The sequence below is a fragment of the Sinohyriopsis cumingii genome, chromosome 2 (genome assembly GCF_028554795.1).
Source record: "Sinohyriopsis cumingii isolate HCF-2022 chromosome 2, ASM2855479v2, whole genome shotgun sequence".
NCBI lineage: Eukaryota > Metazoa > Mollusca > Bivalvia > Unionida > Unionidae > Sinohyriopsis > Sinohyriopsis cumingii.
Window position 1 is genome coordinate 94,463,182 of NC_142962.1, and position 14,023 is coordinate 94,477,204.

The 14,023-nt window shown below is 32.2% G+C and overlaps 1 protein-coding gene across 2 annotated transcripts in view; it reads left to right on the forward strand.

The window, feature by feature from the left end:
• The window catches only part of LOC149805404 (MAPK/MAK/MRK overlapping kinase-like), a 105,648-nt gene that overhangs the window by 67,760 nt on the left and 23,865 nt on the right, over nt 1–14,023 (forward strand). Inside the window, exons 5-7 of one of the 2 annotated variants that reach the window (XM_089949961.1) lie at nt 1,617–1,695; nt 3,490–3,538; nt 4,846–4,931. In XM_089949961.1, the coding sequence (XP_089806087.1) occupies nt 1,617–1,695; nt 3,490–3,538; nt 4,846–4,931 (214 nt within the window). The remainder of the gene's footprint in view (nt 1–1,616; nt 1,696–3,489; nt 3,539–4,845; nt 4,932–14,023) is intronic. The other variant, XM_089949959.1, reaches the window with a different exon arrangement.

Below are 14,023 nucleotides of genomic sequence, written 5' to 3' on the forward strand. Positions count from 1 at the left end.
TGGATGGTCATATTAACATGGGGTTGTTATTTCTACTCCGTCTTAATGGATGGTCATAATAACATGGGGTTGTTATTGCTACTCCTTCTTAATGGATGGTCATATTAACATGTGGTTGTTATTGCTACTCCTTCTTAATGGATGGTCATATTAACATGGGATTGTTATTTCTACTCCTTCTTAATGGATGGTCATATTAACGTGGGGTTGTTATTGCTACTCCTTCTTAATCAGATGGTCATATTAACATGAGGTTGTTATTGCTACTCCTTCTTAATGGATGGTCATATTAACATGGGGTTGTTATTTCTACTCCTTCTTAATGGATGGTCATAACATAAACATGTTGTTTTCACCAGAAGGCTTCTTGTGATGTCTGGTTGGTCCAAAGAAAAATATGGTGCTAATATGACACCTAATATGGCCGCCATGGCAGTCATCTTGAAAATCTTGTTATTGCTACTCCTTTAACATAACCACTATAGTGACCATCTTAAAACTCTTGCTATATTGATGCACATCCAAGATAGATGGCCATATCAGCATGGGGTTTTAACCCCAATGACTTCTTGTGATATCTCGTTGGACCTAAATGAAAATGGTGCTGATCTGATGTCCATTATGGCCACCATGGCAGATGTTTTGAAAATCTTGTTATTACTGTTCCTCCTTGGTGGAAAGACTTATTGACATGAGGTTTTGACCAGAAAATTGATTTGGATGTTTAGTTTGTTTTAAATTCTGATCCGATCTTCAATAAGGCCATCATGGTGGTCATTTTGAAAATCTGGTTAGTACTACTCGTGATTTATCAAAGCTGTTATGGATAGGGGGTGTAACTGACAGAGTGCTTACCTTGAGACTCTGTTATTGCTCAGAATTATCAGAGATGACTTGTTAAAAATAAGAAATGGTCTTATTCTGAATTCTTGGAAATTATTTTTGGCCTGTAGAACATCAGTCCCTTGCAAGGGACTCTTGATATAATTTAGGTGACAGGGTTTTAATTTTACCATATTATACCTAGAAGATGTTGTAATCAAAGATATTGTAAGAAGGTAGAGCTGTACTTGTTTTACCAGTTGAATAGCTTGTTTATGTATTAAAAATGATTACATGTACTAAAAGGTCTATAAAAATTAAAGACTGTATAGTAATGCACTGTAGAAATTACTGGCAGGTACATATCATATAAAATCCCATACTTGAAGAATAGTCATGAAGCAATAAAAATATTTTGTAAATTTTGTAATATATTTTTTTTAAATATCATAAATTATGAACATTGTATTACTGATCTGTGATTGCGTTCTGCATGTATAATTGACACATTACATTCAAAAGTTATAAAAAGCTAATTTTTAAAAAATATGTGAATTAAACACATTTTCACAGTATCTTCATTTCTTATTTTTTGCATAAAATAAAAAGGTTGCCAGAAATAAAGTTTGATTGAATTTTCTGGTCTATGATGTTTAATTAACAAGTAATGTTTGATATATACCTGCTATCATCTTAATTTGTAGTTAATCTGCCACTGTTTAGTAGTTTTATTACACTGTAGTTTGATCTGTGTATTGAATACTACATATTTACTGCTCCATTTTCCCTTCCAGGATTGACTCACTACTTACCTGAATTCACTGTCAGAAAATATATGTATCAACTTTGCAAATCTGTAGATTACATGCATAGGTAAGCTAGCGCCAATTTTCAGCAAGGCTTCTTGACGGATTTGGTCTTTTGATTTGTCTTTGCATGCTAATGCTTAGATATCTTCCACTAGTTGATAGAAGCTTTGTATACATATATTGCAAAATATTATAAACAATTAAGGGGTATTCTGATATGAATGTATATCAGAAGGAAGATCAGGTCATTTGTGTCACATTCTGCATGTGTTAATAAGTCAGACTTGATTTATTTGAAAAGCTTCATGTGGTATAACATAAAGAATCAATACAATTTGCTCCAGGAAACTAACAGTTCAAATAAAAATAAAACAAAAGCATGGCAGGCAATACTTAAACAGATACATCAGATATGACAGCTACAAACTAAGACAATAAATGGGGATAATTTTCATACAGTGTCATGTATTAAACACTATACCTGCTGAAAATGTTGTCCACCATATTTTGGGTCATCCATTAAATGTATGAGAAAATTTGACTGGATGAAAAACATGATTTTTGCAAATAAAGTCTCAAAAAACCAGAAATTTAAAATTGGATGTGCCACAATGTGCCTGTAAACTGACCAAAATGCAAAACGTAACCAAGGTGTGACAAATAAACGAAAATATGAACAAACTGACAGCTCAAGGTCATACTTGACTCTTTCTGTGTTATTGCATAATTTGCATAATGCATAATAACATGTTTTGTAGGTGTGCAATCAATATTGTCTGCAAAAAGATATTTATATGAATTTCTTTTGACTTAACCTGTATCATGTAAATGTTCTCAATAATAATACTGAGGAAGATTAACCAAAAATATGGTGGACACTAATTTCCAGGGGAGGTAAATCTAATGAAATAGTAATAAACTTATTTCACCTGAGCGCTGTTCTATACAAACTGTCATCAGAGAAGGAATTCCTTACCAAGACCTGATTGGCTGCTTAGTTTAAGCATTCAAAAAAGAAACTACATCAAGAAAATATTTTTTATTTTGAAAAATAAATCGTAATTTTCTTAGTGTACAAAAATGGAATGAAAATACATTTCAGGGCCAGCTTACATAAATGCATTTGTTTTACGGATTTAGACATATTTAATATTATTACTAATTGGTTTTTACTTTTGTTAATGAATTGTCTAATGATCAATATAGTTTGCTTTGAAGCTTTTATATCTATATACATTCTTTGCTTGGTGTTTTGAAAATGATACTTACTTGATAAATTACTTAAAGAAATAGTGGTAAATGCAGTGTGTGTGTGTGTGTATATATATATATATATATATATATATATATAAAGTACAAAATTTACTTTGCATTTGGACTTTTTTATAATAGAGCAGATAGATATTGAAGCTGTTAATTTCTATTTATTTATGTTGATAGACAATTGCAAGGAGTTTATTTTTCCGCATTACTCAGTGTAGGATCACTGCATGAGGATCAGTTAGGATTAGTATCTCTTAAAGATAATGCAGAGAGATACAGTAGATGATTGTTGGTAGTGTATTATGGTTTTAGGGTTAATACCAAGGGCAAGGTTACAAGATTATATTTCTGAAACACAGTCTTATATGAATGGATTCCTCATCATTGAACTTGGCAAAATGATACATGCTTTTGGATGTTGCAGTTGATTTTTGTGTCAGTGAGTAAAAACAGTAGGCCATTGGATGAAATTTCTATTACATTAAATAAATGGAACAAGAAACCTTTCAATGAAAGTAGACAGTTATTTGCAAGATATTGGTTTGCTTCCACTATTGTGTTCAGTAAATTTTTTGATTTCTTCCTCTTTTTGTAGAAATGGCATCTTTCACCGGGATGTAAAACCAGAGAACATATTAATTAAGGTGGGTTTTAATTGTCATAAGTCTGAAAGATAAGAATGTATTTGGATTCTGTATGTACAAGATGACAGTGTTCTTTCAGTACTACCTGTACATGACATGTTTTGTTTCAAATCTACTGAAAAACACATTTTGTAAGGTATAGAAATATTTTGTGACCATCAGGCCAGGACTTACAACTATTCCATATCAGTTGAGTCCTTTCCTCTCAACTGATAATATAAAAAAGTTTTTCAGACAGCTAATTTATTACTCACAAACTGAGTCAAACTGCAAGCAAGAAAGATCCTGATCTGCCATAGCATAATGCACCTGCAAATGAGGGTTTGTGTTGTTTGTTCTATTGATTACTTCCAACAAACTGCACGGAGTCTGATCTGCCAGAATATTATGCAGTAGCAGATCTGAGTCTATGCAGGTTGAAGTTGGAGTCATCTTATAAGCGATCATATACAGTCATACATTTTGTACATGTCACTTACCTTCTATAAATGCTGTTTTGATTTTTTTAAAAAAATATACATCTACCTTTGTTTGGAAAATATGTATTTGAGTTTCATTTTGATTATGAAACATGCTGTTAAAATTGATTCTTGACAATTTTATAGAAATTTCTTAAATTACATAAAAATAGCATAAAGCCTCATCAGTAATTTATTTGTGATGTTATCATTAATAACTTCAATTTGAAATAGTGTATACTTCCAGCCTCATTGTGTGAATACAGAAATTATTAATGCTGTATGGAAATATGGCATGAATAATAGTATCAAATGCCTATCTAAGATTTAAGAGTAAGCGACATATAAGCATAAAATAAATGTTATTACCATTTTGGTAACAGTGTATTCAATAAACATTCACTGTTTGTCTGAATGCAGTTGTACGATTTTGATTTATAATTCATAACAACAGGTTTAAAAGACAGAAAGATGCAGAAGAGTAGAATAAATGTTATAAGTGATACATATTAATAATTGTTATTATATAATTGATTACAAATATTGTCATGAAAGACCACCTGTCTTGCACTGATTAATGAATTGTACAATGTTCTAACCTGTAATGAGAGAATGAGACTGCCTGCCTTAAAAAACACTTTTTGTTGGAAGATGGTGTAGTCTCTCAAGACAGATTTTATGGTAGTATATTCTTATAAAAATTGCATTGTTGCAGTCTGTTAAAAAATGGAATTGGGAAATCATAGAAACAGGTCCATACTTTTGGGAGATTTTTATATATAAGTAATAGTATTTTACCATTTAATTTCTTTTGTTTGCTGATATATCCTGGTAGGCTTTTTTTTATAGGAAGAAGTATTGAAGTTAGCAGATTTTGGTTCTTGTAGAAGTGTGTATTCAAAGCAGCCATACACAGAATACATATCCACAAGATGGTGAGTTATAAAAACAATCAACAGAATGATCACATGTACTTTTGGTTTTGTTGAGTCGGCAGCAAGCAAAACAGACCCTGTTTTGCCATCACATAATGTGCTAGCAGTTTAGGGTCTATGATGCTTGTTCTATTCCTTGAAAACTGCATAGACCCAGATCTATTAGTACATTATGCAGTGGCAGATCTGGGTCTGTGCACTTTGCAGTTGGAATCAACTTACAAGCAGTTATATATGGTACTGGTATATTGTACAGTCGGCACTCATTACAATGACCAAATTCATCTTCAAGCATTCAGCCATAGTAAGGAATCTGTTGTATTAATCAGACTTTACTTTAGAAGGGTTATAGTCCTTTTCTTACTAAGGACAAATCAGTATGTATAAATGATAAGAATAAATCCAAAACATAAATTTGTGCTTCATATCTAATGTTATCATAGTTATTCTTAAATCTTATAATTATTTAAGATTAATTTTTCCATAAATGTTTACATTCTATCATCTCACATATTCACAGTAAAGTAAAATCCCAGGGAATAACATTATCTTTGTAAAAAAAAAAGACATTTACAAAGGAAATATGCATGTTCGTTAACAGATATTCTCTGTTGAAGCAGAAGTTAAAAATATTGTTTTACTTTATAAACATCATTATAAACATCAAATTCGCTTTAGAACACATTTGTTCCCATCGGTTTTCTGTCCAAACTCAAGCATTCTATTGTAACGAATGTTGTTTTATGTGAGTTGACTGTACCTTTATTTTCTTCATGATTCCAGGAAGAAAAATTGAATTAATTTTGTTAAACCTAGACCACATAGTGTAAGGTGCATGACATGGCATTCATACGTTCAAAGTTTTTGCATGTCATATGTATGGTGTAAACAGTTCTCATTTTTAATTTTAATTTGAAGCTGATGGACTATTAAATATGTGGTCTGTGTTAATTTAAATGCAAAAGATATCTGAACAGTTCTCTATCCCAATCTGATCACTTATTTTGTCAACTACATTATGTATGTTTTGCTCTTTGGTCAGTGTTTGCCAGGTGAAGGATCTCAGGCTCACTTTGGACTCTTATTTTGAATTGTTGTACTTTGTCACACTGCAGAATAAGATCTGTAGAATTATAATGGCCAATTACATGTTCGCATAATGCCATATATCTACAGTCAGACAATCTATACAGTACATGCACAGTGTGTGTGTCGGGTTGCCCACTAAGTCTGGTAGGCATAGACATGGGCAAGGGATTAAGTGTCCTCTGTGAGTAGTTGATGTCCACTCAGTCTGTTTAATGTGCCCCCCAAGGGTAGTGGAAATCCACTACTATTTCCAAGACACACTTTAAAGAAATTATTGAAAGCATTAATAAAAATTAATCTCTTATCACAAATACATAAGACACTGATTTAAAACAGTTATGATTTATTGCATTCATCTTTTAGATAATATTTGAAACAAGTTTATGTCAGGCTAAAAACTTGATTAAATTTATGAAAATTAATAAATGTCAGAGATGTGAGTGGCTTAACATCTACAGCCAGTAGCATTTACAAATAAACACTTATTTATAGCTTACATGCACAATAAAATTTGAGGGAGATAATGATGTGTGTTAAACAAGATATATGAGCTGTGCTAGAAGAGTTTCTTCTATGCCTTTATTTGTAGACTTGTATAATTACATTAAATATTTGAGAGTATGGCAGTTTTTAAATGTGTCAAATTCACCAACACTGGATTGAAGGATGCCCTTTATTAGTGGCTGTTCATGCCATAAATGAAGCCATTTTCATGAAAAAGATTACTTTGATTGTCACTTTTTTGTGAATCCCTCATCATTGATTCAAGCACCAGCTAAGGAGTGACAATTTTATGTTGAAGTCAACCACAATACATGTTAACAATGCTTTTTAATCTTCAGTCAGGAAGGTGTCAAGCTTCGATGTTAACTTTTAGCACCCATGTTTCCAGAGGAACATTAACTTCTGAATGAAGATTTGATTGTTTATTTGTGGATAAAACAAATCTTGTACTTGTAATATGGACAGAGAAACTCAGTGTGGAGAAGTTCTGATATTTTTGCATAAAATTGGCTTCTTGCAGTATATAGAATGAACCATATAAAATTGTTATTCTCCACAGTAGTCACTCAATGCTGCAGATATAAGTATATCACAGCAGCACATAGCTATGACATCATTAAGAAAGTTCTGTGGCACTACAGACTTTCTTTTTCTTAACAGAAATGCATTTTTCTTTTTTGAAAAAGCATTTATTAAATGCAGAAATTAGAGATATTTTGGAATGTAACTATTAATCGATGTTGCTGGTAGCTCTTATTGTTAACTCGGAAACAGGCATGGATCATTAGAGAGTATGCATTTTTTAAATGTGCTGCAATTATCTTTATATAGGTATTCTTCTCTTGACAAAATTTCAAAATTTATATACCACACTTTATCCAAAATAATTAAGTATTCATAATATCTGTTGCCAAATCATGTAATAATTAACACATACAAACTTAAAGCTTCAGAAATGTTCTAGATTGAAAGTTGGATGAGCCAGCTTTACTACAGTAATCATACTGGACACAGAATATTTGTGTCAACCTTAGAATTAATGTGAATGGTTAAAAATAAACAGAAAATAATGGGATTTACAGTCTTGGTAGCCAAATTCTCTTGCACCTCCAGCTCGGAGTAGATAAAAAAAGTTCTACTAGGGAAAAATAAGTATGAATAAGAAGAAATTTGATTTATATGAAGCTAAAACCAAACTTACTTAAAAAACTGAAGACTGTTTATTGTCCAATAAATACACTTGTGTCTGCTGTAGATACCCGTTTCACAACTAAGTTTGCATCATAGTAGGTACTTTGGTTGAATTGCAAAAGATGACATTGACAGTGTATGTCCAGGGGAAAATAATTGCTACTACAAGATGGAAATAAAACCCATTTTTTGTGTGCTGTGTACATATATATCTTAATGCAGTTAACCTTGGATTTTATTATTGTTTTTCATCTTGGGAGTCCAAAGTTTATTCATGTGACTTCAAACTTAGCTTTGGTTCCCAAAGATTCAGTACCATTTGGAAAAAAATTGGACATAATATCATTAATTTCACATTGTTGGCCTACTTGCTAAAACCGTATATAAATATGTATTTTGTCCGCATTCTTTGGCGACATTGTTTTTTTTGTATTTACATCAGCTTCTTAAAACGGATAATTTGATCAAAATGTGACAAGTTTAACTAAAAGTAACTAAACTGATTAAAAAACATTTGCTTGACAGTCAGGAACAGTTTTGCAGTATTTGTCATGTTGACTGAAAGAATGTGTACCAAATAAATTGTATCTGTATGTATGAACTAAAATTAATACATGCAAGTTTATCTCCTACTTTAATATTTAAGTGATTATTCATTTTCATCACTTTCAAGCATCTATTTGATGATATTAAACTTATCAGATGGTCAAACTAATAATCTGAAGTTGGTTATTGAACTAAGGATCACATGATTTGTAGAGTCTCTTTCCGTATTTGTAGAGTCTCTTTCCTTGTCTTTTTTTATGTGGAAGCTATGAAAACCACTCTAGTATCACAAGAGGCAAACATTGTGTTGGCAAAGTGTAGCTGCTTACCGGATGGCTTAGCAAACTTTAAACATTGTTAGATCGAGTGATACATGCATGAAATGGATATGAAAATTACTGATTGTCTCAGAAATTGTATTAAAATCGGAGTTGATGAAATGTGACTGGGTACTCGCGATTTGCATTGCTAGTCACATGAGTACACAAATCTAGCAACCCATATTTTTAAATGTTATAGAGAAAAAATTAGAAAATATTAAATGAAAGTCATATACGGGTTGTAATCAAAATACAAAAATGAAAGAAAAAGTATCTTTAAATGGTCAACTTTCTGAAAGTAAAAATATTAATTGTGGAGTACCACAAGGCTCTATCCTTGGACCTTTGTTATTCATTCTGTTTATCAATGATTTACTTCTTAAGATTGTAACTTTAATTTCTTCCACTGACCTCTATCCAGATGATACTACCCTGTCTGAGATTGGTAAAACCAAAATGGTACTTGAAAATAACTTACAAGATGTTCTCAACAGACTTCAAGTATGGTGCAAGGAAAACAGTATGATCATAAATACAGAAAAAAACGAAAGCCCTGCTATTTACAATGCAACAAAAATGAGTAAGCCTAGATAGTGACAAACTCCAGGTTCTATTTGACAATGTGGGCCTCAATATGACCTCTTAAGATAGAGATTCTTGGTGTATTCATGAATAACAATCTTACTTGGTCTATTCACATTAAACATATTTCAAAAAAGGTTAATTCTTATCTTTGGCTACTGAGGAAAATCAAAACATACATTCTTCTTCAGTATAGGGTCATCTTTTATAAAAGGTATGTTCAGCCATATCTGGACTACTGTAATGTAGCTTGGGGTAATACCTCTAATTCAAACACAACAACACTTTTAAGACTCCAAAAGAGGGCTTGCCATTTAATTCTAGATCAGAGTATAGAAAATTTTCAGGATGCAATAAATAATAGAAAGGTTTTAACAATACATGAAAGAATATTTCTTAGAAAGGCCAGATTGATATATAAAGTATCCAGAAAAGACATTCCTGTTTATCTAAGCAATATCTTTCACCAAAGAGATGCTGATGGTACTCCAAATTTAAGGTTCATAAGAAGAAAAAATTACATTATACCAAGGCCAAAGAAGGAATTGTTTAAAAAACGTTTTCAATATACTGGTCCACTGGTATGGAACAACATTCCCAATGACATAAGGCAAGCTCCTAGCACTTCATCTTTTCACAATCAATGTCTTAAATGGATGAAATCTTTAGAAAATTGAACAGTTCTAGTACAAAAAATACCACCTGCTTTTCTGTAATTTGGCATCATTTTCATAGCTGAATGTTTCAGTGCAGGATAATATTTTATTTTTTATATATGTTTATGTTTTCATTGATGCCTGTGCATGTGTTCCAGGCTTGATTCTTTGGAATTTTAAAATTACTTAATTATTTAGTGTCGAGCCAGACTCTTCACATCATGTTGTATATACTGTATATATTGTACATAGCAGATAGAAGGCCTCAAGGTAGATTAGTTATGTAACTAATTGAGTTACCTTCTCTAAATAAAGTCTTTATTGTTATTATTATTATTATTATAAAGAACACAAAGTTTTCCATAATTATATATTCCGAGAACAACTTCTGGAGTTTGTTGTATCACGGGACTACCACGTTGACTTGTGCTCTCTGCTTGATAAATAAGACTAGCCAGATTGCTGGTTTTTACAAAATGTATCTGACTTTAATTTAATATAATTGAATTTCTCTACAACAGTATTAAAATGGAGTTTGTTGTTGATATGACGTGACTAATGGACTTTGGATGTCATCGTTTGAGATTCGTGAAGTGACTGGTAATGCAAATGGCAAGTACCGGGTCAGGTTTCATCAATGCTGAAGTTTGATGTAGTCTGTCAGCAGAATAAAGACATGACGAGAAAGTGAATCATTTTTCTATTGATTTCATACAGGGCTAAGTCGATATAATATAAGTTTAAATTTTCTAGGCCCACTGGTAAGCAACTACCATATGTTGCTACTGCACCACGGCGGCAAATTCCAAATTTTCTATATGCAAATGCAATGACCCCACATGCCAACCTAAATGTCCAAATATGAAAAAATGGGGTGGGAATATTTGGAGGAAACCCAGATTAGAAAACGGACTGCTATACATTTTAGCCCAAATTGCTGAATCTCAGAGCTGAAATGAGAAATTGTCGTCCCTTGTATTATATATTAAAAAACTCTTCTAGCCCCTGTATCAATACAGGTTTGGGGACAGGTTTAACGAATTACAAGAAGACAAGTTGATTTTACAGAAATTCAGTTCTTGTTTATACAACAGTATATAATTTTGAAGATCTTTTGTCAAAATTTAAATCAACCCTTTTTAAAATGTTTTTTAAATGATGGATTTTTAACCAGATCTTCTTAAGGATATTAGGGTGTTTGATAAATCTTGCTTGGGACTTTATTGGAAAAGATAAAGTCAGTGTTAAACTCTGTTACAAGACAAGAATCTAATTATTTGCGTTTATTGTTTTTTATACTGTAATAGAAAATGTTTACTTTTTATAAGATGCATATATATATTGCTATAGAATTCTTTAGAATTAAAGGTTTGAAAGGAAACAAAACTAATGTCTCTGTTCATTATGTTGTTCCCACTTAGCAACATAATGCAGGTCAGCAAAATAAAGTTAGAATTTTTATTTTGTACATTGAAATGACTTTACATGCCAATTTAAAGGAATATAATCAAATTTGTTTCATGTGATACATTTTGTGGTTTTGTACATGAACATCTTTTCCAGCTTAGATGTTTTGGAGAGTCTTGAAAGATAACCATCTTTAGATTTAGAAAATGCATGTTTTATAATCTAAAATTTTCTTTAATTCCATTTAGTAATTTCATCCTGGAAAACCCCTGGAAATGACCTGGAAATTTATCTTTAGAAAAGCATGGGAAACATGCAAGTAACATTGTTTTATCACTGAGTATAACAGCGATTGCTCTGTACCCACCAGCGAGTAGTTGAGCTACACGAACTTGGAACTGTACATCAGCAACAGATTGCCTGAATAAATCTAAATGTTCCAACGAAAAGTAATAGATTGGATATAATATTGTGAAATCTTACTGAGATATCTGCAAACCAGAATAAACAATCTGAAGACAACCCATAAATATCATCAACCGATGATAAGCTCGTGTAACATGATTTTGATCAAAATTTAGCCAAACTTCTTCAGAAGGTTCTTGATGTCCATTTATCCTCAAAGCAACTTCACTAACCCCAAGCATGTCAAACACCATTGGATTTCTTTCCTGCAAATCTACTGTGGCATTTTCCTGTAATGCGATGAATATATGTCATGTCGATGATACTACCTGCTGTGATACTATCTGCCATGTGAATAATGCAGCATTACTTTGAATGCTATCTGTATTCATTGTCAATCATGATTATGTTGATTTACAAGCTTGACCCATGAAAGATAACAATTGTTGTTCTTCGTCGATCGATGGAGTCATTACTGGCATCCACAGTGAGTTTTGTTAGTACTACTTTACCTGCATCAGCTGTGTTAGGTCGCCAGATTGCATCATTGTCAGTGGCTTTTCTGAGAAGTACCACATTGTGTTTATTACCAAATAGAACTTTTCTAACTTTTCTACAGAATCCAAATATATGTGATAGTGGAATCACACATGACAAATTTTCTTCATGATTTAACATTTGTCTGCATGCTGCAAATCATAAGCTGAAATCATCATTCATCGATGCAACTGTGTCCCCAGCTGCATTTAGTCTCATGTTGCTACTCTCAGGGTGATCGATGGTATCTTTCGCATACATCATTGACAGACCAGCAGACTTCGGGTAATCATTGGCATATCTTACCAGATCCAGTACCATTGTGGCAACATCAACATTTTTGAGCCATGATTCAATATTTTTTTCATCAATCATGTATATGGCACTGTTAAATAATGCCATAACACCATTGTTAACAAAACCAAATCGATCTAGAAGTCTGTATGCAGTATCATGTGCTTTCAAAAGTCTACCTTCTACTTCAATAAACACTTCAGCAGGTACAAAATATCTATTTGTATCTTGAACTTGTAATTCGATTTGTCCATGTGCATTAGGTACACATGTGTCATAAGAATAGTACTGGCAATCACGCACAGATTCATCTTTGAGAACTGGCACACCCATGTCAAATGTGAGATCAGATACACAATTAAACATTTTATTATAATTGCTGATGTCTAACAGGAAGACAACTAACTGTTATTAAACTTGCCATTATATTTTTTTTCTTTTCGTCACATGGATACACCAGCCAAATCTGCTAATTTTTTTATTTGCAGCTTGATTTATTTTGTTACTAACATTTGCAGGCATAACAATGTTAGTAGCTGTCATTGATAATTATTTTGCATCGGTATTGCTTTTGGGGCTATCCTTCTAAATAGACCCATAACAACATCACCGAGTCCATCTCCATAGGTAACTTTATATATTGGTAATTGCGAATTTATCATCCTGACCATTACAGGTCCACGTTGAGCATTATATATAATCATCTTATTTTCTTGTCACTGATTTAATTATATACCCTTAATCACTTTGATAATCATCAACGATTTCATCGATGAGAGACCAATAAACATTAATGTCTATGATACCGCCTGTAAATAATCGTTGACAAATATCAGCTGCTTCATTAAAAATTTATGGAAAATTATTACCAGCTTGTTTTCCGCCAATCAGAATGTCTAATCGTTCAATATCTGCAAGAACATTATTTCGGAATGAGGTAACAATACCACTTCATAGAGTAACAAGACCACTTCCGGTTGTTTCTTCTGCTTCTTTTGTGCTTGGTGAAGAGTATAATTTCCTCCATCGTTTAATTTCTTCAAGTCCCAAATTTTCTTCTTTTTGTTTCCTTTCTCATTCAACATCCTTAAGTTTCGACTTCATTTCTTTTTCTTTTTGTTTCCTTTCTGCTTTTGCTTTTTTCAAGTTGCAACTTCATTTCTTCTTCTTTTTGTCTCCTTTCTAGAATTGATCATCTAATATGCTCATCTACTGTCTGGTTAAAAATGTTAAAATTATTAACACCTTCCTCTTATCTGATTTGTTGATTATAAGTAGCGATGCAATATACATCCCTAATCCAATCAGAATTCTGTGAAGTTTTAACATATTCGGGTTTTACATACTCATCTCTATCATGATATCCAAATGCAGTATTTTGTTTGGGTCTTTGATAGCAGCAATACCTTCAGGTGTAAATTTATCTGTAATGTTAGTTCTTACTCTTGGCAGAGGTTGTGGTTTAACTTTAAGAATACATTAAGTATAGCCACTATAAGAAAGACTTACGACAGCACATAAAGAGGTTTAAAGCATGGCATTATTACAAAGACAATTACGA